Genomic DNA, 26,498 nt, shown 5'->3' with positions numbered 1-26,498 from the left:
GTCAATATGCAAGCCCCTACCTTGCTCATAGTAGAGTGCAGTTTTTGAATATTTGAGTATTAAAAACGGTTTATAATTTTTGGTATCCCAAACTAGTGTTTATAAACTGGTTTATAAACCAGGCAACCAAACATGTGATATTTTTGACGTCACAATATAAATTTTTGTAGCCTTACATCCTAGCTGAAAGGGTTGCCTTCATATCTCTTTAACCTGTGATACAGGTGATAATAATGTTGATCAGCTGGCAGTAGTTGGATCACTTAAGTCACGTGACTAGTGACGTGCTTGCTTGCCAAAAGACAAACTAGGACTAAGTGTGCAAGGGCCTTCAGAGCTAACAAACTCCTCAGGAAACTCAACACCAAGAACTCAAGAACTCAAGAGAGAACTCAAACTCAGAAGGGCAAGGGGGGGAAGTAGCTCTGGGGGAGGATGATGCTAACTACTAGCTATGGACAGGCTTTTTATAGACTAGATAAATAAGGGCTAAATGAAATAGAAACTAAAATCAAATGGAAAATGAGCAACAAAGTCAGGAAAGATAGGGAATGGAAACTAAGGTAGGAAATGGCAACTAGAAAAGGAAGTGGAAACTAAACTAGGAAATCAAACTGTGTGACAAAGTGTGACTTGTGACGTGCAAGGCTCGTCACTAGCCGGGTTTATGAGCCAGAGACCTAGTGAAATCTTTCTAAACCAGTGTTTATAACCACTGGTTTATAAACCGGTTTGTAAACCCGATCGAGAAACTGCACCCTAGCTCATAGCTCTCCTAGCACTCCTCCCCATTCCCCTGTTGCTGGGAGTTAGGCTCGGCGTCAGGGCCGACATATTGTTCTTGGTCATATGCTTCTTATATATTTGTTACTCCTTCTCAGGTACCTGTTCCCCACATGTACTGCATTCTGCAAGCCCTTGGTGGCCTCAGATGACAGCAATGACTCCAACATGAAGGTTCTAGGAGGCTGACCAGTAGGCGGACTGTCTGACCATGACATACATGATAATGGCCTACTTAGGCAGGTGTTGCAGAGGGTGCAGACTAGGGTGCAGGATTTAACTCTGGATTGAATCCCCATTTCAAAATAGCTCTTTTAAAATACTGTTTTAAATTCTTTAGGCAAAAGCACTTGTTTTGAAATAGCAAGGGTGTGGGAAAAGTCAGGGTGCAGACTTTCAAAAGGGGGGAAATATGATATCCATGATAGGATAATATGAGTGAAAACCAACTTAATACGCAAATTTATATTGAGAGGTACTAATGAGGGTTATACAATATCAGTAAGTGGACTTTGGGGGTAAAAACTAGAGCCCCAAATTGCCCTTTTAGGCAATTTAATACATCCCTGCTTTGAAACTGGTTTTAAATGCCCTAGGTATTAAAAACAGGATGTAAATGTGGTATTTTAATCCTGCACCCTAGCACTGCAGACCAATCATGGCCTGCCAGGCTCTTGTAAGGGGAGCATGTGATGTGACAGCTGTGACTGATCACGTGACTGGTCCGTGCGCAGATAGCCCTGTACTTAAGTAGTTGGCTGTGGGGCTGTTCCCCCGGCTTTGGTATCAACTAGGCACCTGGACCCTCATCCCCTGACAGCATACCAAAGCCTCTATATCGACTCTGGCACTCTTCTAGCCCCAGTTGATCCTCTCTATCTCCTATATTCGTCCTCACCCTACTGTGCTTGCCTTCTCTCCTCCAATGACGACTCCCGGCGTCTCTGTTGACCTGTATTCGTACTGCCTGCTTCTGCAGAGCGAAATTACTCGCCTCACCGACCGTCTCGACCGTCTTGAGTATGGTACGCCTGCTCCACCCCCTGCTCCCCCTTCCCCTGGTCCTACATTCCATGGTGTCTGGGACGGCAGTCGCTGGGTTCTTCCAACGATCCCGGCCCCTACCCCTGCCGTCATTGCTGCGGCCCACACTTCCATACCACTTGCCGAAACCTTCCCCCTACTGCGCCCGACACTGTCACGCGCTTCTCTTGTACGCTTGTGGTGCCTGACTCGGCTGTCGGGCATATCGTGGGTCGCGGCGGCAAGGGTCTCCACCAAGCTCACGACACTTCCGGTGCTCAGTTGCGCGCGTACTCTGATCGCGCTGCGCCTGGCAAGCGCCGGGTCTCTATCCGGGGAACCGACCAGCAAATCGGTGAAGCGCTTATCGCGCTTGGGAAACGGTTCATGCGCAAGCGTGTCCGTGCGAAGAAGCAACGTCAGCCACCGTCTGCTGAGGGACCTGCCCCCCTCCTCCTGCCGCGCCTGTGCCTGTACCACGTGCCACGAAGATGGATGTCGACCGTGCCCCTCTGCACCGCTCGTCCACCGTGATCCACGCCCAGTCTCAGGTGCCCCGCCACCACTGCGGTTCGATCTGCCACTCATCCGAGGGCCTCGGCCGCTGGTGGGCCAGCTGGGCATTCGCGACTGTCTTCCCCCCTCTTCCCGTCTTCTCTACCCCGCCAACCTGCCGCCGCCACTACCCCACCTATGCAGGCCGCGGCACCATCTCTTCCTACCCCCAGCCTTACCCTACTCCCTTCGCACCCTCGGTGGTTATGGCCACTCCGTCGGGCGCTGACCAGCGCGTCACCTACCCCGATCGGCTCTCCTATGCAGATCGACGTAGCTCACGCCCGGCCGCGTAACCGGCAGACTGCCCGACGAGGGGGCGTACCTGCGCAGTCATCGCGCGTCATAGGCGACAACCTCTATTTCCCTGGCGATCCCGAATATGAGTTCGCAGAACCCTACACTCCGCCTATCCGTCGAGGCGACGGATCTTGAGGAGGGGTTGGTGTAAGGGGAGCATGTGATGTGACAGCTGTGACTGGTCTGTGCGCAGATAGCCCTGTACTTAAGTAGTTGGCCGTGGGGCTGTTCCCCCGGCTTTGGTATCAACTAGGCACCTGGACCCTGATCCCCTGACAGCTCTGGCCTGTTCCGCTCTAGTCGCTCCAGCGACCTTATACTCTGTATATCCTCTTGTTTGTCATTTTCCATATGTACTCCATACATTGTACTTACTTATGGTCTTCCCTTTCTACATATGCTTCTCTCTCTCTAGTATTTGACAAGTAGATCCCTCACTTTCCCTGCCTTGAGCGTGACAGGCTTGGCTTGCTGGCTACCAACAACTCTCGCAACTCTTTTTGGGGGCATTGCAGCTCAGCTGATTGTCCTTCAGTTGCTGTGTACAGTTTACACAGAGGAGACACTGCAGATGGAGTTGCTTAACACCACTTATAGTGATGAAGAGCCTGACAACAGTGAACTGGAGGGCTCAGGAGATGAATTTCAGCCATAGCCTAATTAGGAAATTAACCCTTAGAATTACCCTTAACTTAACCCTTAGGATGAGTAAAGCCCTTCATATCAGCAGGAACCATTATTAACCCCTTAGATTGGAACACTGAGTGTCACACCCCCATGACTATTATAATTCTCAATGATTTTGACTAAGACATGAACGGATTTAATCTGAAAACTGCTACTTAGATTGAGGCAACTGCGACGATGGCTGTTTCATGAGCCTGTATACCAATTGTATCCTCTTGGACCTCCGTATTAATTTCCGCCCTTCAAACCCGGAGCCATCCGATGGAACATGATGCTTCTTGTACTTTTTTTTTTTGGCTTGACGCCGAGTACATCGTGGGAGCCCGCGCGTGCGTGTGTCGATGCCGTCGGCGGACTTGTCGAGAAGTTGATGCAGCGTGGTGATTACCACTGAGGCTTACGCGATCGAGTATATAGGTGACCGCGGACAGGGTACATCACGTTGCGGGATTCGGGAAGTTACAGTAGTCGTGGCCATGAGTGGAGCTTCCCGCCTCGGACGAGAGGAAGACAACAAGTTCTTTATTTCGAGCAGAAAAGACAAGAAAAAGACGAATCAGAAAAAAAGAGCACAGAAGACGCGCTTGATTGCCGATTGAATACACGGCAATCACCCGCCCTGACGACGCCTCTTGTCCGTTTCCATTTTCGTCGACAGTTTGTGCGGCTTGCCGGCAATGAGGTGGCCACACAGCTGCGCCGCGCTAAGTAGCAATGTGGGTGACGGTGACGGTGACGCCCCCGCGCTCCTCTCCCGCCGACCACCATGTCCCTCCTCGCGCAGCTCCCCCTCCCGCTCGACCGCGCGCGCCTCGACGCGATTGTGGACTCAGTGTCGCCAACAGCGGCATCTGTTGTCGCTGGACTGGCTGGTGTGTACCTGTTTGTTCGGTGGAAGACCTCCGGGGTGCGTTTTCCTTTCCCCCTTTCCCCTCATCACCACTGATGAATGGCCCCGCAGCTCGACCATGTCCCGGCGATGGGCCCAACGGGACTGTTCACGTCATACCTCGGCGCGCAGGAGTACCTCAAAAACGCGCCGAAGGTAGTCCAGCGGGGCTACAACAAGGTGCGTCTTCGCTTGACGCCGATTCTGGCCGCTGACGTCGAGTAGTACAAGGACGGGGTGTTCAGGGTGCCTTACTACGATAAGTGGGTCGTTGTCGTTGGCTCGCAGCGCCTTGTACATGACCTCCGCACCTCCCGCGATGAGGACCTTTCCGCCATTCTCGGCTTCGGCGCGGTCCGTCCGTTTCCCTGCTATCCATGATCTAGCTTATGGGCAGATATTCGCCGCAAAATGGACCCTTGGCGAGTCGTTCGTGACGAACGACTATCACACCAAGGTTATCCAGTCTGCCATGACGCGTAGCATCTCCGACCGTTTTGCCGACGTAAAGGACGAGGTCGCCCATGCCTTCCGCGACGAGGTCCAGTTTGCGGACGGCCAGGGTGAGCTACGGTGTCTGCTACGTGCGCTCTCTGCTAAGTGGCTGACCATTTGGCAGAGTGGGTAACATTGCCCGGACTGGCGACGACGCTCCGTGTCATTTCCCGTGCTAGCAACCGGTTGTTCGTTGGGGCGCCTCTATGTACGCAGCCCTCTCTTTCTTTGCTTCAGTCTAACTCAACCGCTCTAGGCCGGGACCCGGACTACCGGGACCTAATGGTAAACTTTGCCATTGGTGCGATGAACAGCGCAAAGAAGATCAACCTTTTCCCCCATTGGCTTAAACCGTACGCCCCTGCTCTACCCTTATCCGGTTTACGATACTAATACATTTTCTATTTCTATTTTTACCTTTGTAGAATCGTGGGCCCGTTCATCACAACGCTCCCGCGCGATCTCGAGCATGCAAAGGCGGCATCTCGGCCCGCTCATCGAGGAGCGCCTCAGGCAAGACGAGAAGTACGGCCCGACCTGGCCCGACCGTCCAGTGCGTTAAACCTATTGTAAAGGTTGCGGAGCTGATAGCCCTAGAACGATTTGATATCGTGGCTGCTTGAGCACGCCCCGCCGGAGGAGCGCAACGCGCATGAGATAACCCGGCGCATGCTCATGGTCAACTTTGTTGCGATCCACACCTCGGCCAACGTCTGTCTCCCCACCATCTCCCAACCCAACTGACACTTCAGAGCAGAGCTTCACACAAGCCTTATTCCATCTCGCGCATGAGCCGCACTATGCTGGCCCGCTGCGGGAGGAATTGGCGGCGGCGGTCGCGGAGGACGGGTGGACGAAGACGGCTATGAGCCGGTGTGTGAAGCTCGACAGCTTCTTGCGCGAGTCGCAACGCTTCAACGGCGCCAGCGCTAGTGTGTGTTCCTTCTCATCAATTCCCTATCCTAACCATATAAGTCAACATTAACCGGATCGTCGTGAATCCGAACGGCTTCACCTTCTCGGACGGCACGCACCTCCCGCAGGGCACGTTCCTGGCCGCGGCGACACACGCGACCCACCACGACGGCGACAACTATACGGACCCGGACGTGTTCGATGGGTTCCGGTTTGCTGACATGCGCGGCGCCGGCGAAGACAGGGGCAGCATCAAGCTGCAGATGGTCGCGCCGGATGTGAAGTACCTCAGCTTTGGGCTGGGGCGACACGCGTGTCCCGGGGTGCGTCTATCTTTTCTTTTCTCACTGGCGCTAACGGGCAGCAGCGCTTCTTCGCGGTGAACGAGCTGAAGCTGATGCTCGCGTATGTGCTCGAGCACTACGACGTCAAGCTCGAGGGCCCGGAGCGCCCGCCGACGGAGTGGTTCGGGACGCTCGCCGCAGCGAATCGGTTCGGAAAGGTGATGTTCCGCAAGCGGACGGATGTCTAGAGGGCGGATGTCAATCTGCATAGTACTTCATTTCTCGTAGTCAATTGTCTTATATGCATAGCACTTAATTTTCCTCTGAATTGAATGCAGAACAAGTGAGGCAAATGTCCTGCTCCTAACACCTCCAATCTTGAGGGTCATCAGCTAAGAGTTCAGGTGTCCACTTTATAGCCAATGCATGGGGCAAATCTACCATCTATATAGCCCACAGCTCACTGTTAGTTATTAGGTGGGACGAGTTAGGTTGATACTAACAACTATTTCCAGGGTTCTCATTGCCAAACCTAAGGTTTGGCCCTATATATAATCATGTTGAAACCAGCCCCCCCATATTGGGAATGGCTGTGCAATTCTATAACCCTTTTGTCATGAGCCATATCATATCATGTGTAGTTGCTCACTCGGGTATAGTGTTGTGATAGCCACTTGGTTTTCTTTTGGACTGTCTGTTACTTCCCTTTGGTTTTTGCATGGCCCTTAACCAAATCCAACAATATAGTCCTTAACTAAAGTCTGCTTACAGCCAATGCAAATCATATCACATGGTATGTGGGTCAGTATGGCCTACCATACATTCTGCAAGTATGTTGTTTAAACCTGTTCCCAAAATCAATCCCCAGTACTTCAAGAAGGCCATCACCAATGTCTGTTAAGTATTTGTTGTTATTTCTCTCCATCCACATCAACAGGAAGCAGCAGGGACCTGCTGCTTGGATTCAACATGTCCCTCAATGCCTGGCATACTGGGTGTGTCTCTTCTTTCTTAGAGAGTATGTAGCTAGGTTAAGTACTGAAGGTGTACAGGATGCTATAAACAGGGTGGTAATTACTATATTACCTTCTATTCCCCATCTTCAAGTTTTGCCTATGCATCATTGTTGCCTCATTCATCCTTTTACTGACTTTGGACAGCAATTTATAACATATTCTTACCCTACCAATACCAATGCCTATTGTAATCCTAATACCAAGCAAGATCCTATTTATTCTTGGTATTTTGCAGGTGTTCCCTCTGCCGCAAAACATTCTGGTTGTTTGATCACTCTAAAATTTTCTATATGATGATATTTACAAGTTGAACACTTTGCACATTTATATTAAGGCCCACAATTTCAGTGGTTGTGGTTGCAAGAAATAACTTTAAGAACTCAAACTAGAATTCAAATTATATAGTTTTATAGAGCATGGTCTAGTGTGCCACACCTAACTTAGCATTCAAAACAGTAACATTCTTGGTCTTTAATCTGCTGATCTCTCTGATATATCTTTTGCTTAGAGTGCTAATCTCTTAACTGTTATTATCATATCCATGGATCTGACAACCATTCTTGGCCCACTGGGCTCTTGTCATAGTTCAGGTCAGGCTGCCCACTTCTTAGAGCTACATAGTCAGGCCTGACCACCTGCCTGCTCTCTTTGCCTATCATTTCTTCAACCCCCATCCTTTTACCCCTACACAACACTCATCCAATCCCATCTCTAATACTTACTTGTATAAAAACCATATCTCCAGACTGTATTTAACATCTTAGCTATTTTATGTAAGACCTGTTTTATTTATTCATATTGTCATACATAATATATTGCCAATTATACCAGGCAGGATAATTTCATTAGTATATAACTACTTCATTAATGTGTATTCTTTAACTAGAGTAGCCATATATGAAATTGTCACTAATTGCATCAAATCATACTAACTTATCACTGGGGGTGTATGAAACTTTTTAAGAATTATTACAGAATTATCTGGATAATTGTGATAGTATAGTCTCTAGCGCTTTTTTTTATATTAGAAGGCTGATTTTGTGTTGGTTTTGCGCTTTGTTGTAGATTTCGATTGAACGCGCTTTTGTGTTGATGCTTGAGTCGGTCTTTTCGACGAAGATGCTTGAGTTTTTGTCGATTTTGTCGGGATTGTCCGATTTCGATCGCCTTGCGAGTTACGGGTAGTCCTCGGTTTCGCGTTCGCAGATAGTTTTGGTACGAATAACGGTGTCGGTCTCAGTTCTCCAACTCCGCGTAATAGATTCGGAAAATCATTCGGTTGGGAATCAGTTAGATCTCGCTGTTTCCCTTTTGGTGGTATTTTGACGTTCGATCCAAGCGTGTGGGCGCTTGCTTTTCTTCTTGCTTGTCACAAATTGCACGAAACCAAGTTTCAGCAATACTCGATCACCCCTCGGGTGGGCTCCAGATGATGAGTGTGGAGTGGGGACAGCAAATGAGCTCTCTAACTAACCAAACCAACAAAAACAACCAAAACTCCACTTTTCGTAGAGAGAAAGATGTATAATGTCGAGTAGGAAAAGTCACAAAACCCAAAAATCGTCAACTCCTTGTGCGAGTACAGGCCCCTGTGAACAGAGCCTTGGCACAGATGTGTAAGGTTGTAGGGTAGATACGAGTTTCTTGCGAAAAACGTTGATTTGTCGTGCCCCAAAGCGTACTATCGACGAAACTCAGCAATAGAGAAGCGCCAATACGATGCCCGGAGAGTTTATACTCGTTGGATCAGGACTAACTGCCTTAAACCCTCTGAGTTGTCTCGAGTCAGGAACTAACTGCCTTAAACTCTCGACCAGCAACCGAAACCCAATAAACAGCAACCGGAACTCTTGTATTCAGCAACCGAAACCCTCAACCAATAATCCTTCCGACGATATAATACTATTTCGAAAGAGCTAGCAAGATAGATTGACGAGCTAGATCCCCAGATGCACCTAGTAGAGCGGGGCAATCCGTGAACCTGCCAAATACAAAACAGAGATATAAATACGAAACAGAAATTGATAGAATCAGGGAAAATCTCGAGTAAGAAAAGTCGCCCATGTGCATAATTGTATAGGTATCGTTTCGCCATACGGCCCAGAGTCGAAAATCCAGGTCCAGATGACTGGTATCGCGTGTATTGGAGTCAATGACCTGTGTAAATCTTCCGTGTTCGCGACCATCTAGTTTGTCTTGTGAAGAATCCCTCGATCTTGAGTAGGATAAGTGGATAGCTCTGCTTCCCAGCTTTCGATTGACACCCATAACTCGTATCTTGTGCATATGGCCTCAGCGGTGGTTGTCCCAACTCTCCTGGCGCATTTCCAACGTTCAGATGATCAGTTCCTCGACAGTGTTTTAGAGTCGCCGTTGATCACAGGTCCAGGCCCCAGTCAATTGAGTAGGTTTTCGCCGTTTAACCGTCCCTTGGCACTCTCGATCCTCCAGCATGATCCGAAACCACGTTCCAATGATGTCAGTCGTTGATACCAACAGAGATAGGGGTGTCCCTTATCTAGGAGAAGTCGATCTCGAGTCTCCACTGAGCGCCAAACTGAATATGCCTTTTAGAATACACTCCCTTTGGGTATTTTGCATAGAATTGGATAGATTCTAGCGAGAACGGGCTCTGCGAACTTTTCCTAGTCAAGATTTTGGAATCACTGAGAGCGATTTGATAGATTTTGACTGGAGTTTGACTGGTTCTTGTGCAGGTGATCCCCTAGTTGACCATTCGGGACTCATGTCAACTCTGAGACGTGCGCTGAGCAACAAAATCGACAAAAATAGTCGTTTCCTGGTCTGTCCCAGACTGCGGCTTATCACCGTGTGTTGTGTTGTAGTAGATTGGCAGCTCTAAGACGCGCTACCTTACCCTCTGCAAGATCAAGGATCTGCAATTCCCATGCTTGGGCAACCTAAGTACTATATTCTTTAGCTTTCTAGGTAATCCGAGCAATGTTTGCTAATGGTGAAGAAGCTGCTTGTCTTCTGTCTTAAGCCTTTGCATTTTGCACCCAGTTAGCAACACTTAATTTAGAGGAACTACTAATATCCACACCTGATTAGATGTTAGACACATCTGATAAGCAAAACTAATTTATGTACAGGAGTTTGAGTCGTTTATCTATAGTTGCAATCTTCTCATTTACATGCTGGCAAGAATTGAATGCATCTGGTTACAAATAGTTGATAAAGAAAAAGGCTTGCTTACCTTGGATTGTATCTTGCACTCACCTGTGTTAAGATCTGAGGCCTAAAAGAAGTGATTAAGAGATGTTTAATTATACGTACTATATACCTTGTGCTTAGACAAGAATGAGTTTAGACATTACACTCGACCGCTGCCTGGTATTTTGCCAGGTTGACCTTCTTTGAGTTGCCATCGAGGAATTGAAGTCGATTTGGACGATATGATGGGCAGATGATCGAAGGAATTCACTGTGAACCTGGCTTAATCATTGCTTACTCTGTTGGTGCATTAGCTAGTAAGTGATAAGAACAGACACATACAATACACTAAATGTGCAATATAATGATTGGTTGCTTCCTTCTGAGGTGCATGTTCCCTGTTGTCATGTGCTGTATATTGCGGGCCCGCTATAGCCTAATACCCGCTGTGGAGAGGACAGGTTGGGTCTTATCTTTACATATTTTCTCTTTATGAACCCTAACAACAAAGCTTACCGCAAAGTGCTTATAGCTCTTAAAGACAAGGCTGTAGAGTTATAACAGTGGTTAGCAGAGATTGAGGACGTGGCACACTTTTACCAAAATGCATTAAATCTACCTAGTCCTGATGCTGCCTAAGGAAACACTTTGCAAAATCTTAACTAATGTGCAAAATACAAGTAACAACAGTCTTCTTAACATTATAGGATGGTGGTTGCCTTAAATATAGCTTGCTCTAGTCTGCAGGCAATTTTACATGCTTGTTAACACTATCCCTTTCTTTTTGAGATATTTCCACATTTAGAGCAATTTCACAGCCTGACACATCTATTATCTTTACTAAGTTGTCCAACGATACCCTCATGTCTTATTTACAGTTTAAATAGATGACTACATGCCTATAGTGGAAGTTCCTGCTTCTCTCATACCATATCTGCCTTTAAATATTAAATCCTAATCCTATCTCCTTTGCCTTCTTGCTGTTAACACTCCAGTCGTTTGCGCTTTCAGTTCCAATCAAAACATTGCATATATTATTAAATTCTCAAGATCTAGAGTAACTTAAGAAGGACTTTTATTACAAATAGGTTTATGTTAACTACCACATTTACATCTATGGTATCTTGTGTAACTAGGACTAAAAACCTCCTATCACTATACGCCCTTAAGTTATTCTTAAAAGTAACTAAAAGCAGGATAATGTTACACTTTCTAGGCTGATCACTGATGATAGCGGCACATTTGATCCCATCATCAATTTCCGATGATATCATCAACCTCCACCACATCACACCAACCGACCCCAAACAAAGGCTAGCACAGCCTTACCATATTTGGTTAGATGATATCAATCTATCAATCTATCAATCTATCAATCTATCAATCTATCAATCTATCAATCTATCAATGACTCAGACTGAGTTAGAGTGAGTCATGATATGAGTCAGAGTGAGTCAGTATTAGTCAGCCTGGAATTAGTATATAAGGAGGACGCTTATAGCTATTTAGGAGAATCTAAACTGTTTAACTATATAAGGGTGGTTACTATTTAAACTTCTATACTTAAAGAGATCCAAAAACAAGATATTTAGTTGAATATATAGATGGAGGAAAGATGTGTCTATACCTTGTGCTTATCAACTATTAAGAGAAGGTAATAGTGTAATACCCAGCACACTATCTTAGCATAATAAAGAGGAAAACCAAGCTTAGAGCATTACCAAATTGGTTAAGATGTTGTCACAACTTGTAACATTAAAAATCAATTTTAAGCCCTTTACAACGGTTGCATAAGGATTTCAATGCTTTATAAGTCTCTTGTACCACATAAATAGGTTTATTATGTACTAGCAATTATTCTTCACTATGATTTATGTATTTTTGTAAATTCTTTCAACTGTTTACCTAATCTAATAAGTATGTACAGTAAATGCAATATCTTTATACTGTTAGGGTTAAACTACTTAATATGAAAACAACTTGCACAATCTGTTCTAATAGAGTATGAGTTATTATTATAGACAATCTAGATTGAAATATATTAAGGTGGATTCTACACCTGTGTGTCCCAGTCCCCACCGTGAGTTATCAGATTCATTGTGCCATATGGGTATAAGGGCAACCTCGTGAGGCTCGAAATCAGAGTCCTGAGCAGAGGGGGAATCCTTAGTGATACTACTACAACAGGAAGGGACGCTACAGACTCACCTGAGCAGAGGGGGAATCCTTAGAGAACAAGCTAAGGAGCCCTCTGCTCAGATGCATTACTATATACTAGTGACCGGAGTAATGATAGAGTGACTGCATAGCGACAAACAACGCATAGGAGAAGTCAGGTATTGCTAATAAACCCTAGGTGAGTGTTGAGTAGCCCTCGAAGCTCCGGAGAGGCAGGTTTGGGACTATGATGCCAAGGGAAGAGCCTAGGCATCCTTAGAAGGCCCAGGAAGGGCTTCGGGGGGTCCAGACTGCCTCTGGGTGTCTCCACTTGTGACCGTGACCGTAACAACCGGAATCGGAATCGATTCTGGGTGTGTGACCGTGACGTGATGGCCGGAAACGGAGAGGGGGGCATGGAGCGGAGAGGGAAGGAGTCGGTCTAGCCCAAGGGCCGGGGAGTGTCGGAGAGGACCAATGGGAATGGCGGCCAGCCATGTCTATTGGAGGGTAGCGACAGGAGGGTCACTCGGAGACATCCCCGGACGTCTCTAGAGAGGTGGAGGTGTGAGGGCGTGCAGCCTGGGGTGCTACAGTAGGCACGAGCCTTAACGGCAGTAGGCCTCACCCAAAGGAAGACCTAATGACAGGGGCCGTGGGGGTGGAGTGGGGGCGGAGCCATGGCGGGGGCTCAGCCATCCGAACGTAAGCCCGAACGCTGACGTAGGTTGGGGACACCCAAGAGGTCCAACGGGTAGAGGTTGCAGGGAGACCTCGATGAGCGACAGCCCAGAGAGGCTATAAGGCTATGGGCTCGAGGTCTCAGAGGAAAGTGGTGCGTCCACATCCAGAGAGGTCTCCGATGGCATTAGTGATCCCTGATGGTGACTCCGGAGAGACTCCCAGAAAGGGGTGGCCATGGAGTCAGAGGTTGGGGACCACTGGATGCGGGATGTGGTGGGAAAAGTGGAGGAGGAGTGTCAGGGTGCAGGACACTTGTTTTTCATCTAAGTCCATTATAGTATGAATAATAATAAATAATTTGAGAAGTATAAGACTCGGACTTGACAACTAACACTAATATGTAATGTCACAAAGGGTTTTCCTAGAAATTGTAATGTGGATATATTATGCTATGAATAATAATGAATAATTGAACCCCCCTAGTAACTTGTGTTTAGTTTAGTGCCTTAGTATCACGCTGTTATATAGTGTCACATAGTGTGACAAATTTCCAAAAAGGAATTTTTTGCCATTTGACAGGAGATCATCAGAGAATGTCACAGATCATTACAAACTAAAGTTGTATGTTTTGTCTATATGAACAACTTTTCTTAAATAACCTATAGTCACAGCTGAATGGTAATACTAGCATAAGCCAATCACTAGCTGATATATAACTGATGAGATGATATCTTAATAACTAGACAGGCTACACAGCTGATTAAAGTACTACTAAGGATACTTGAATGGTAGGGTCTATATTCTCATCAATTTAATCTTATTTGTGTATCCAAACTATCTAATGATTATCCATCAGATATTTTGATCTAGCCATATCTCTACTAGTTCTTCATAAATTCAGATGATTGTTTTACTAGTAGGCAGGTAGTCATACTGTCTTGAAATAATCTGATGTGAATATGATCTCATACCTGTTGATTATACTGTTATACCACTTTTTCGTAACTGTTCTGCTTCAAATTTGATGAAGCTGTAAGGGCAACCTCGCGAGGCTCGAAATCAGAGTCCTGAGCAGAGGGGGAATCCTTAGTGAACTACTACAACAGGAAGGGACGCTACAGACTCACCTGAGCAGAGGGGGAATCCTTAGAGAACAAGCCAAGGAGCCCTCTGCCCAGGTGCACTACTATATACCAGTGACCGGAGTAATGATAGAGTGACTGCATAGCGACGGATGACGGATGGGAGAAGTCAGGCATCGCTAATGGACCCTAGGTGAGTGTCGAGTAGCCCTTGAAGCTCCGGAGAGGCAGGTTTGGGACCGTGATGCCAAGGGAGGGGCCCAGGCATCCCTAGAAGGCCTAAGAAGGGCTTCGGGAGGTCCAGGCTGCCTCTGGGCGTCTCCGCTTGTGACCGTGACCGTGACAACCGGAATCGGAATCGGAATCGGAATCGACTCCGGGTGTGTGACCGTGACGTGACGGCCGGAAACGGAGAGGGAAGGCGTGGAGCGGAAAGGGAAGGAGTCTGGTCTAGCCCAAGGGCCGGGGAGTGTCGAAGAGGACCAATGGGAATGGCGGCCAGCCATGACCACTGGAGGGTAGCGACAGGGGTCACTCGGAGACGTCCCCGGACGTCTCCAGAGAGGTGGAGGTGTGAGGGCGTGCAGCCTGGGGCGCTGCAGTAGGCACGAGCCTTAACGGCAGTAGGCCTCACCCAGGGGAAGGCCCGATGACGGGGGGCCGTGGTGGCGGAGTGGAGAGCGGAGCCATGGCAAGGCTCAGCCATCCGAACATAAGCCCGAACGCTGACATGGGTTGGGGACACCCAAGAGGTCCAGCAGGTAGAGATCGTAGGGAGACCTTGATAAGTGACAGCCCAGAGAGGCTAGAAGGCCATAGGCTCAAGGTCTCGGAGGGAAGTGGTGCGTCCACATCCGGAGAGGTCTCCGATGGCATTAGTGATCCCTGATGGTGACTCCGCCGGCGGAGAGACTCCCGGAAAGGGGTGGCCAGGGAAGTCGAAGACTGGGGATCACTGGATGTGGGATGTGGTGCGGGCAGTGGAGGGAGAGCGTCAGGGTGCGGAGACGCGGAGACACGAGCGGAGACGCGGAGACGCGAGCGGAGACGCGGCGCTTGATGGGATCAAGTGACGGCATCAGGGTTTCCCCTGACATCATCCCCCCTTCAAGCTGCGTCGCCCCGATGCAGGAAAAAAAAATCGGGGGGTCACTGAGCTCGTCCTCCGGAGTCCCTTGTCCTCCGGTGGCCAAGCTCCTGTCTCTGTCGATGTCCAGAGACTGTCCATCTCCAAGAGCCAGTGTGACGGTACCTTGGCGTTGCTCCAGTGATTGCTGTTGCCAAGGTCAACCCATGGAGTACTTGCGTTCTCCACTGGTTGCGCGCCCATATTCGGAGACGCCCCGGAGACCTGCGGTCCCGGTGCCTCTCCGAGAGATGGTGCAACTACACCTTTGCGTAGCCTGGTGTGCGCCCGCTTGCGCTCTGGTCGCATGTTGCTCCAGGAGGGTCCTCTGCGAGTCCCCTCCTATACCTCCTCCATCCCCCCTTCAAGAGTGCGGCGCCCCCGACACACCACAGAAAAAAAAAAGGGGGGGTCTGCGCTTAGCCAAAGCACCAAGTACACCTCCGGAAACGTCTCCGTTTGTGCCCGGAAACGTCTCCGAGCGTGACCGGAAACGCCTGTGACGTCACAGGGCGATTCCGACCATCTCTACTGGTTGTTGGAGATCGTTGGGCGGCAAATGACTTGCCATGGGGTGATAGCATAGCGAGTGGCGAGCTCACTTTTACTGCACCCAGATGTCAGGTTGGGGGGGGGGAAAGGAATTGCAGTGTGACTCCGGACACTGCGCTGTCAGCCGGGGCACTAAGCCTAGTGTTGCGGACTGGGTGGCAACAGCTCGACCCATCCTAGTTGTGCGGCAGAGGCGGGTTGACGGAGGCATTCCAGAAGCGATTCCATTGTTCGGGGTCCGGCTGTACAATGGACCCTTTGAGCATCTCCGCTTGTGACGTGACCGTGACGTGACTACCGGAAACGGAAACGCGATTCCGAGCGCGTGACCGTGACGTGACGGGCGGAAAGCGGAGAGGGGTCCCATGAACGGAAGGGGCACCTGCAGAGCCCTGAACTGCAGTGACTGCCTAGGTAACACCATGGTGGATCCTCTAAGGCAAGGGTACCCTCCGGGGCAGCTATGTTGATACCAGAGACGTATGAGACGTCTCCGGGGGGGTGTGCTAGCTGAACTCCGATGCCATGTGAATGACGTTGTGGGGTGGAGTCCGTCTCTGGAGAGTGAGGGGGGAAAGTCGGCACTCCGACTCAGCACCTGCCACTCGTGGCCTAGTAGTGCGGCCCTAGGCGAGCGGACTCGTCATCTCGCATCTGGCGCGGGCCTATACGGCAGTAGGCCACGCCCAGAACCTAGCGGGGCAGCAACGAGTGGTGTCATGCCAAGGTGTCGCAGGCCGATCAAAGGGATCAGCCATCTCGCGGTTATCCCAAGGTCCAGAGTCGAACTGGACGCGTCGAGCCGGACACGTAGGGAAGGTCACCCGGGTAGTCCGATGAGAATCGGGGCCGGGCTGTGGGGCCCGCGGAGACACGTGCGTAGGGGGACACGGGTGATGGAGTATGGAGACTTGCCTCCCAAGAAAGCCAAGCCTTTGCTCGGGGTGTGAGCGGTCTCATGTCAAGCCACGATGACAGCATCAGCGGAAAGGTCTCCGGAGATGCCCCCGGAATCAATCCAGGGATCATGTGCCGCCTAAATTCCGGTGGAGTTGTCACATGTCTGCCAAAATCTAGGCGGTCACATGATGTCGTGGTGGGGGTGCGGTTTAAGCAGGAGACAGAGGAGGCGAGGTGCATGGTGATGGCAGAAGGTGCGGAAGGGAAAGTCATCGCACCGGCAAAGACACTATGGTCAGCATCTTTGGCAGTAAGAGTGGGGAGCATGCAGAGGTAATGGCCATCGCAGCGACAACCGCGGGAAAGCGGAATCGGAATCGGAATCGGAATCGGAATCGGAATCCGGAGTCGTTTTGATGCCATCAGGGCGCTCCGCATGGCAGGGGAAGCCCATTCCGACAGGTGGCTGGCAGCAGGAACGGCTAGGGACAGACCAGTGGTGGCCGGAGAGGCCAGCATTAGCCATGGGTGGAGGGAAGGAAGGCGGGGCCACGGTCGGAATCGGGGGGAAGGGGGTCCGGAAGTGGTTCAGGACAGCCCGGGGCCATAGGGCGCGGGGCATGGGAAAGCTAAACCACGGCCGGAGGAGAACACCAAGGGCTGGGCAGGAGGAAGTATTGAGGCCTCACGAGGACCAAAGTGTTCGAAGGGGGGCTGGGGCTGTGCAGCGCAAGGTCGGGTGGGGCCGGGACGGAGCCATCTGTCGCAATCCACCAAGAATCCTCCTGCATGCAGCCCCTCCGGAGGCCACCTCCAGGTTACCGGCAGGGGGCGTCAGAGACTGCGGGCCCTGGCAGGGAGTTGGGAGGTGAGGTCCGTATTGGTGGGCTTGTTCTGCTGTAAGGGCAACCTCGCGAGGCTCGAAATCAGAGTCCTGAGCAGAGGGGGAATCCTTAGTGAACTACTACAACAGGAAGGGACGCTACAGACTCACCTGAGCAGAGGGGGAATCCTTAGAGAACAAGCCAAGGAGCCCTCTGCCCAGGTGCACTACTATATACCAGTGACCGGAGTAATGATAGAGTGACTGCATAGCGACGGATGACGGATGGGAGAAGTCAGGCATCGCTAATGGACCCTAGGTGAGTGTCGAGTAGCCCTTGAAGCTCCGGAGAGGCAGGTTTGGGACCGTGATGCCAAGGGAGGGGCCCAGGCATCCCTAGAAGGCCTAAGAAGGGCTTCGGGAGGTCCAGGCTGCCTCTGGGCGTCTCCGTTTGTGACCGTGACCGTGACAACCGGAATCGGAATCGGAATCGGAATCGACTCCGGGTGTGTGACCGTGACGTGACGGCCGGAAACGGAGAGGGAAGGCGTGGAGCGGAAAGGGAAGGAGTCTGGTCTAGCCCAAGGGCCGGGGAGTGTCGAAGAGGACCAATGGGAATGGCGGCCAGCCATGACCACTGGAGGGTAGCGACAGGGGTCACTCGGAGACGTCCCCGGACGTCTCCAGAGAGGTGGAGGTGTGAGGGCGTGCAGCCTGGGGCGCTGCAGTAGGCACGAGCCTTAACGGCAGTAGGCCTCACCCAGGGGAAGGCCCGATGACGGGGGCCGTGGTGGCGGAGTGGAGAGCGGAGCCATGGCAAGGCTCAGCCATCCGAACATAAGCCCGAACGCTGACATGGGTTGGGGACACCCAAGAGGTCCAGCAGGTAGAGATCGTAGGGAGACCTTGATAAGTGACAGCCCAGAGAGGCTAGAAGGCCATAGGCTCAAGGTCTCGGAGGGAAGTGGTGCGTCCACATCCGGAGAGGTCTCCGATGGCATTAGTGATCCCTGATGGTGACTCCGCCGGCGGAGAGACTCCCGGAAAGGGGTGGCCAGGGAAGTCGAAGACTGGGGATCACTGGATGTGGGATGTGGTGCGGGCAGTGGAGGGAGAGCGTCAGGGTGCGGAGACGCGGAGACACGAGCGGAGACGCGGAGACGCGAGCGGAGACGCGGCGCTTGATGGGATCAAGTGACGGCATCAGGGTTTCCCCTGACAGAAGCACAATAATGACTTGATATCTGGGTGAGGAATGTATACACAATGTTAATATAAGTCATGTTATAGACTGATAAATGTCTATCATAGCTCTGAGAAACCTATCTATTTTCAGATAACCTATATGTTTATATATATACCATGTATCCTATTATGCCAATCTCCCAATAACTCACTCAAAGATGAGGGACCACTTATAGATTGAGGTTAGGAAGTATACATAGGGGTCCTCTGATGACATGATGACCCTCATGCCATCTCATATACCTGTAATATGCTGTTATTCTCCAATATCCCCCTGAACTGACTTCTACATTATATTGGCCATACAGCTATAATCTGGTAGTTGATTATAGATCAAATATGTAAAAGTTTGGCAAATGAGGTATATACACCTACCTGCATACTTAGATTAATTTCTGTATATTCTTGGAGGATAAACTAGGGTGAACATTTCAAGACATGCGCATGCAGTACTAGTTTACATAAATAGTGAGGTCTATAGACTGAGTGTTGGACCTTAAGGTGGGTGTATGAGGATATTTGGATATCTACTAGGACCGTAAAACATAATTAGGCATGGTTCTGCTATGTGTCACTAAAGGTAGCTAAAGAGAGGGTAGGTATTCATAAAGCAAAAGAGAGTGTTTTCGCTATTACAACTGGTTAGAAAATAATTTTAAGCATGATCTAAGACTTGAATGTAGAATGGTATAGACCTTTAAATGAGCCTGTCTAGCACTTGAATCAAACTCATAGCTAATCTGGATATCTTACAGTACCATTATCAGTCTTATACCTCTCAAATTATTTATTATTATCTATACTAGAATGGACTTGGACGAAAAACAAGTGTTAAAAATTAATATTATTTATCCTTATATCCAGGAATTATTTATTATCATAGTAAATGATAAAAACACCGTAAACTTATCGGGTTCCATGTATGTAGGCAACTGCACGGGTAGGGCCAAACCCGAGCGGGTACACGGGTTTTACCCGCACGGGTACGGGTACGGGTCAGCGAACAGGATACCCGTTGCTTTCTGACTCAGCTGGCTCTCCTCCTGGATATTGCAGTACATGCAGTGCATGTTCTTTGACGAGGTCCTCTCACCAGTGCTGCTCTGGCGGCAGATGTGGCGAGAACATTTTGACAAAGGTTTGATAACACTCACGCACGGCCTTTAGGTGGCTCATGGTGGAAGGATTGGCACGACTTTGGAGCGAGTTCATCAGCTCGTCGTAGCGTTTTTTGCTCTCCTTCGCGATCAAAAAGTGCGTCGCAAATAGCGCTTTTAAAGTTCTTGAGTCGATTGGGGTTATCTTCGTCTAGAGCTTCAGCTATTTGATTGAGCTAGATGGACAACTTCAGAGAAAAGTCAAGGTGGGATGGGTGAGCGATGTACACAACTCTGGCGATCTCCCAAAAATGTGCTAAAACTTCTGTAGAGTTCGGACATGGGCAAGGACCTAGCTGGTGGTCATTGAATGAGTGAAGGGGATGGATAGATTGTGATACCTGGAGCGACTTGTGTGGGGGGAAGAAGAAAGCGAGACTGATGTGACGTCCCGTCCTTTCACTCACTTCTTTTTGGTTTCTTGTCCTTTTTAGTAATGCAGGCGTCTTTCGAACTGCTTTTTGCATAGGTGGCCTATATCTTGTGCTCCTGATAGTTGTTGTCTTGAAAAAAGCAGAGTGAGACATAGCTCACCTATGGGCTAAGGGTGTGATGCAACGCGTCTGTTACAGCCTGTATCGGCTTTTGTTTTGGGCACCCATGCGATCTACTAGATCAGCAGCCCGCAAGGCTGCCCAGGTAGACGCGATCAAAGAAGAGCTTTGCGACTTTTACCTTGTCAGGAATCCTTTTTCATTGAATAATCAAGAGCTGGGCGGTGAGCTTTCTGTCTCTGTTGTGTGTCTACTTTACTCAACTGCCTACAGTGTTGCTGGAGCAATTCTTGACTGTTAAAGTATTGTGCTCAGAGGATAAAGACGGGGAGGACTTTGTCGCGTTCACAACTATTCGTCGTTGGTGTCAGCTTCTTACCTATGTGGTACGCCTTTTTTTTTTTGAGGTCTCCCTTTAACTAATAAGATTTAGATTGTGGAAAATGTGCCTAACAGACAACAATGTATATTGGCTCACTTCTCTCACGTCCTCCGCCGGCACCTTCGCTACCTGACGAACCGCTACGCCCTTCGAGTTGCGTGTAGTGCCATGTAAGAAGGAAGCAGCCTTTGTATGGATTGAAAAGGAATTGTACGATACAAAAGGAAGAAGAAGAAGAAGTAGTGTGTACGATAGGAACTGTTGAGTTTTGTATGTGTTTATCTCAAACTGTAGACTTTTTAAACGCTTTTCGAGATGTGTATGTGTTGAACAGTTGTTTTGCGTAAAGAAGTGGCGAGTACGAAGGAGTAAGGTTAAAGGAGTATAGAACCACAATAGAACTTTGAGTAAAAGTAAATTTCAGCAAGAACGAAAATTAGAAAATGGATGCACGTCTGGTTGAGCTAAAGTCCAAGATTCCCCCCACCAAGTTTCTCCTTGAGGCACTAGGTAATCGTGTAGTTGAGAAGGAAGAAGAGGAAGAGTAGCAGTGGTGGTAGCGGTCTGAAAAAAAAGGTAATGGTAATTTGCAAAAGGAATGGCAAAACTGATACTTTTGGTATCCTAAAGCAGACGTGCATAAACGGCGGGGTGGATCTGGCAATAGTCCTCTAGAGTGTTGTTGGTGCCAGCCACGTTCCATTTGATATTGTTCATGACGATGGAAGAGGTGCCAAAATATGATGTGAGCAAGGAATGGTGACGATGGTCATACCACGCGAGTTTTCGGATGTAGGCTCGGTCTTGGAGATTGAAATGCGAAGCGTCTCTGAGTGGTTGACTTAGGGAACGATGGTCAGAAAAATGAATGAAGAAAATAAAATAAAACGATGGACGAGCTAGATAATGCCATGGGGGTTAATATGAGCTCTGGCTATTAGCAGGGTTTGAGCTGTGATGACAAGTCGCAAGGGCCATATGGCTGAAAGAAGAACATGGCAGCTCAGATGAATGTAGGAAAAAAACGATGGTGGATGTCACATGATTGGATGCGTGCGTCAAATCGAAGCACGTGTGGCGTAATAATGAGTTCTGCTCCTAACAAGCAACATGCCTTTATGGCGGACTTCCTCAAACACTCGCCTGGCACTCGACGTGCTGCAGTTGCGATGGAAGCTACAGACAGTCCTACCGCTATCGCCTTCTAAAAGGCTCTTGCAGACGATCTATAAGTCGTACAACAGCGAGAGTTGCGTACACCTTGTGACTTACCTGGCCTACCTGTAAGCCAGCTGTTTCGCGCGAAAAAGGGTGGTGGTGGAGGAGATGAAAACAGCTTGGTGGAGTTGCGTGTTGGCGTGATTGTGGAGATGGTGACGAGTAAAGGTGGTATAGAGGTAACGGAATATCTGGAGCGCAGTTTAATCTGGTTAGGACAACACGCACGATGAATGAGAATGAAGCTCTCTCACATGCAGCTAGAGGGTATGTGGGTAACTATGCAGACTAGGTGCGTTATTATTGCATTTTTTTTTTTTTGCTTTGCTGATTTTAGTGACAAGTTTGGAGGTTTAACAAAAGACTCGGCGCCTCAAATGAACGCGCCAGCTCTCTTTAATGTCTATTATAACCCACCTGAAGAGGAAGACTTGACGCAATGGGGTGCCCAGCTACTTGTGATGCTGCCTGTTGACAAAGACGTCAACAACACTGCATTTACGATCTTTAGCACATTGCAAAAGGTGGCACATCTACAGTTTTATGCCGAGTGGGACAACAGAAGCAAAGACTGGTGTTCTGCGGCAATTCGTAAAGCATTTGTGGAGCTGGGGGAATTTCATAGAGACTTTTGGGGAAAAAGCCAGGAGGAGGTTGACGAGTTGCTAAAGAACAACGAGCGGTATTGGGCTTTCAAGACTGAGATGATCAAGATGAACCGTAGACGGAAGAAACTTTATAATGTCTACAAAAAGGTTTGTGTTTTCACAGTAACGGCTAGCTTAATAATTTGCCTACAGTTTAGTGCCATCATTCTATTTGATGCCTTTTTCAAGGTGGAGCGTATGTTGTCCACGACAAATCAGTTTTAAGAGGTAGCGCAGGGAGTGGCTGAGCAGATAGTAGTGAAGACAAGGGCGAGTGAAGAAGCTGCAAAGGCTATTGCTCAGGCCATGGACTCACATTTATATGCTGTGGTTGTATTATAAATGTTTAAACAAGGTAGTTTGTCGCAGTTGTTTTTTGTATAAAAAAAAACAATTGATTATAAATAAATAAATAAATAAAACACACATTAGCTCTTTTTGCCCAGGATGAGCGATATAGGCCTCAAACCTACAAGGTGGTGGTAGGTGGTAGTGGCACGCTTAAGTTAGGAACAGAACCTGCTAACCACTACACCATGCTCTGATGGATTTAATCATACGCCCATCAGTGAGACTCAAACACGACGCACGTAATAAAGTCCCCGGTTCGACTCTTGCTATAATTTGTGCTTTTTATCACATATTACAGCTTTAACTCACCATGGACCTTTAACACATGTTCATCTGTAACGGGTGACCCATGGGTAAACCCATACCAATACCTGCAGGTACGGGTACGGTGGCTGTGTGGGTACAAATATGAGTAATGCCTTGGATACCCATAGGTTTACCCGTGCAGTTGCCTACATGTATGTGGCGCAATAAACCTGATAACTCATGATGGGGACTAGGATACACAAGTAGGATTCTAAGTAGAACCCAGAATACCAGCTTAAGATTAATCTGATTAAAAATGTGTTCTCAGCATTTTAAGCAATGTTCTTATAGATGCTATAAATGGTTGACAGATTTACTAATCTTTACTATTAGCGGGCCTGTGTACAGATTGATAGCTGCAAGAATATAGACAGCACTAAGGCCATCTTCAAGATATAGTAACTAGGACGATGTTTATAGCAACAGGATGCAAGTTTTCTTCTGTTTGTCTAGCTTGGCTAGAAATACTAGTAATAAGGGTTTGTACATTGCACTTTACTACTCATGTTGTATTACAGCTTTTATTAAGTATTAACATCTTTCAGCTAAGTATGCTAAACGTATTTCCGATTTTACTTAAACTCAGATAGTTAGAGGCTAAACTGGACACTTCTTGTAAGATGTTAGACACCCAGCTTAGAAAAGTGGCTAATAAGTTCCGAGTTGTGACAAGGACAAAAGCTAAGTCTAGGTTTGTATTGCTAAGACTAAAAGAAGCAAAAGACTAAATATTGAGTTTTACATTAGTGATCTTACTAAGTCTACTTAGTAAATGGACAATGTGCAGGGAGTACTTAGGGATCGCAACCGGACCGTAGGTACGGCAGCACAGCTACGGTACGGTACGGCCGTACCATACCCGTACCAAGCTCTAAGCCACAGAGTACGGTACGGTACGGTTACGGTCCGGGAGACCGCCGTAAACCACCGTAAATGTACGGCCGGACCGTATATGGTACGGTTGCGATCCCTAGGAGTAGTTCAGTATAACTGATCTAGCCTAGAAATGTACGCAACTAATTAAAGTTCTCATCAACCCACATACTACCAACTATAAGAATTATATAGTAATAAATATATTAGTCTAAAGATATACACAGCTAATTAAAGTTCTCATCAACCTGCATGCTGTCAACTACAAGGATAGTGCTGAAATGCCTGATAAATATTCAGGTAATCCACATAGGGTTGTTATAGGTAATTATAAGGGCAACCCTGGAGGCCTGAGATCAAGGTCCTAGCAGGGGAGGATCTAAAGAGAAGAAACTCTAAGGGTTCATATGCTAAGTAGCTAACAATATACTGATTGTCCAGAGCTGTTGCTGTTGGGCACAGAAGGCTTATGCAGCATTATAGATAAGGTCCCAGGGTAATTGTTGAGAAAACGTTAATAAATCTGTAATGGTGTAGGCAAGAAAGGGTTGGACCAGAAATAGACTAGAGAGGTCTCTGAGGGGCCAAAGGGGAGGTTCTCTTAATAGACCTATATATATTACAAACAACACCAATTTAGAGGATGTCAGTTGGCCAGTGAAGGCAAGCAAGAAGTACCGTGAAAAGATATCGTAAAGATGATGGAATTCGAAGACTGGGGTACAAGACGAAATCTACTCTACTTATATACACTACTACCATGTGTTTACCATGCCTAATACGAGAGGCAATGACGTCATACTTTAGCCATGCCGTTACGTGCTGTTTGCTGTAAGGGCAACCTTGCGAGGCTCGAAATCAGAGTCCTGAGCAGAGGGGGAATCCTTAGTGAAACTACTACAACAGGAAGGGACGCTACAGACTCACCTGAGCAGAGGGGGAATCCTTAGAGAACAAGCCAAGGAGCCCTCTGCTCAGGTGCACTACTATATACTAGTGACCGGAGTAATGATAGAGTGACTGCATAGCGACGAACAACGCATGGGAGAAGTCAGGTGTCGCCAATGGACCCTAGGTGAGTGTCGAGTAGCCCTCGAAGCTCCGGAGAGGCAGGTTTGGGACTATGATGCCAAGGGAAGAGCCTAGGCATCCTTAGAAGGCCCAGGAAGGGCTTCGGGGGGTCCAGACTGCCTCTGGGTGTCTCCACTTGTGACCGTGACCGTAACAACCGGAATCGGAATCGATTCTGGGTGTGTGACCGTGACGTGATGGCCGGAAACGGAGAGGGGGGGCATGGAGCGGAGAGGGAAGGAGTCGGTCTAGCCCAAGGGCCGGGGAGTGTCGGAAAGGACCAATAGGAATGGCGGCCAGCCATGACCACTGGAGGGTAGCGACAGGAGGGTCACTCGGAGACGTCCCCGGACGTCTCCAGAGAGGTGGAGGTGTGAGGGTGTGCAGCCTGGGGCGCTGCAGTAGGCACGAGCCTTAACGGCAGTAGGCCTCACCCAAAGGAAGACCCGATGACGGGGGCCGTGGTGGCGGAGTGGGGGGCGGAGCCATGGCGGGGCTCAGCCATCCGAACGTAAGCCCGAACGCTGACATAGGTTGGGGACACCCAAGAGGTCCAACGGGTAGAGGTTGCAGGGAGACCTTGATGAGCGACAGCCCAGAGAGGCTATGCTCGAGGTCTCAGAGGAAAGTGGTGCGGCCACATCCGGAGAGGTCTCCAATGGCATTAGTGATCCCTGATGGTGACTCCGGAGAGACTCCCAGAAAGGGGTGGCCATGGGAGTTGGAGGTTGGGGACCACTGGATGCGGGATGTGGTGGGAGAAGTGGAGGAGGAGCGTCAGGGTGCAGGAATACAGAGACTCGGGTGGAGACACGGAGACGCAAGTGGAGACGCGGAGACGTGAGCGGAGACGCGGCGCTTGATGGGATCAAGTGACGGCATCAGGGTTTCCCCTGACATTTGCCTCATGTCCAACTCCACGCTGTTAATCAACATCAGCATCGATATGTGATCATCCAATCACCATCTTATCGTCCATCTTATCTCCTCCTTGTCTTATCTTATTAACCAGGGCCAGAATAAAAGGTTTAAAAGGCGAAGAAAAAGGGTTTTTGAACCCAGGGTTTGACAATATAAGGGTTAGAGGCTCTATAAGGGCAACCCTAGAGGCCTGAGATTAAGGTCTAGCAGGGGAGGATCTAAAGAGAAGAGACTTTAAGGGTCTGCCTGCTAGGTAGCTGACAAATTACAATATACTGCTTATTTGTAGCTGCGGCTGTTAGGCACAGAAGGCCTGGGCAGCATCACAGACAAGGAGGTCCCAGGCCCCAGGGCGACCATTAGAGGGCATTGAGGGATCAATGATTGG

The 26,498-nt window shown here is 48.7% G+C and overlaps 1 protein-coding gene across 1 annotated transcript; it reads left to right on the top strand.

The window, feature by feature from the left end:
- Window positions 1–4,114: 4,114 nt before the first annotated feature.
- Window positions 4,115–6,179, top strand: MIND_01271100 (Cytochrome P450; the record flags this gene model as incomplete). Its single annotated transcript, XM_037369189.1, has 11 exons — window positions 4,115–4,255; window positions 4,310–4,417; window positions 4,463–4,591; window positions 4,635–4,800; window positions 4,857–4,940; window positions 4,989–5,111; window positions 5,158–5,285; window positions 5,330–5,443; window positions 5,490–5,664; window positions 5,708–5,970; window positions 6,015–6,179. The coding sequence occupies 11 exons, from the start codon at window positions 4,115–4,117 to the stop codon at window positions 6,177–6,179; spliced, it is 1,596 nt and encodes a 531-aa protein (XP_037214395.1).
- Between the last annotated feature and the right edge of the window lie 20,319 nt (window positions 6,180–26,498).

The sequence above is a fragment of the Mycena indigotica genome, assembly GCF_014461135.1.
Source record: "Mycena indigotica strain 171206Taipei chromosome Unknown Mind.scaff0013, whole genome shotgun sequence".
NCBI classification, from domain to species: domain Eukaryota; kingdom Fungi; phylum Basidiomycota; class Agaricomycetes; order Agaricales; family Mycenaceae; genus Mycena; species Mycena indigotica.
The sequence above is the reverse complement of the archived record's forward strand: the minus strand, read 5'-3'. Positions and strand labels throughout refer to the sequence as shown.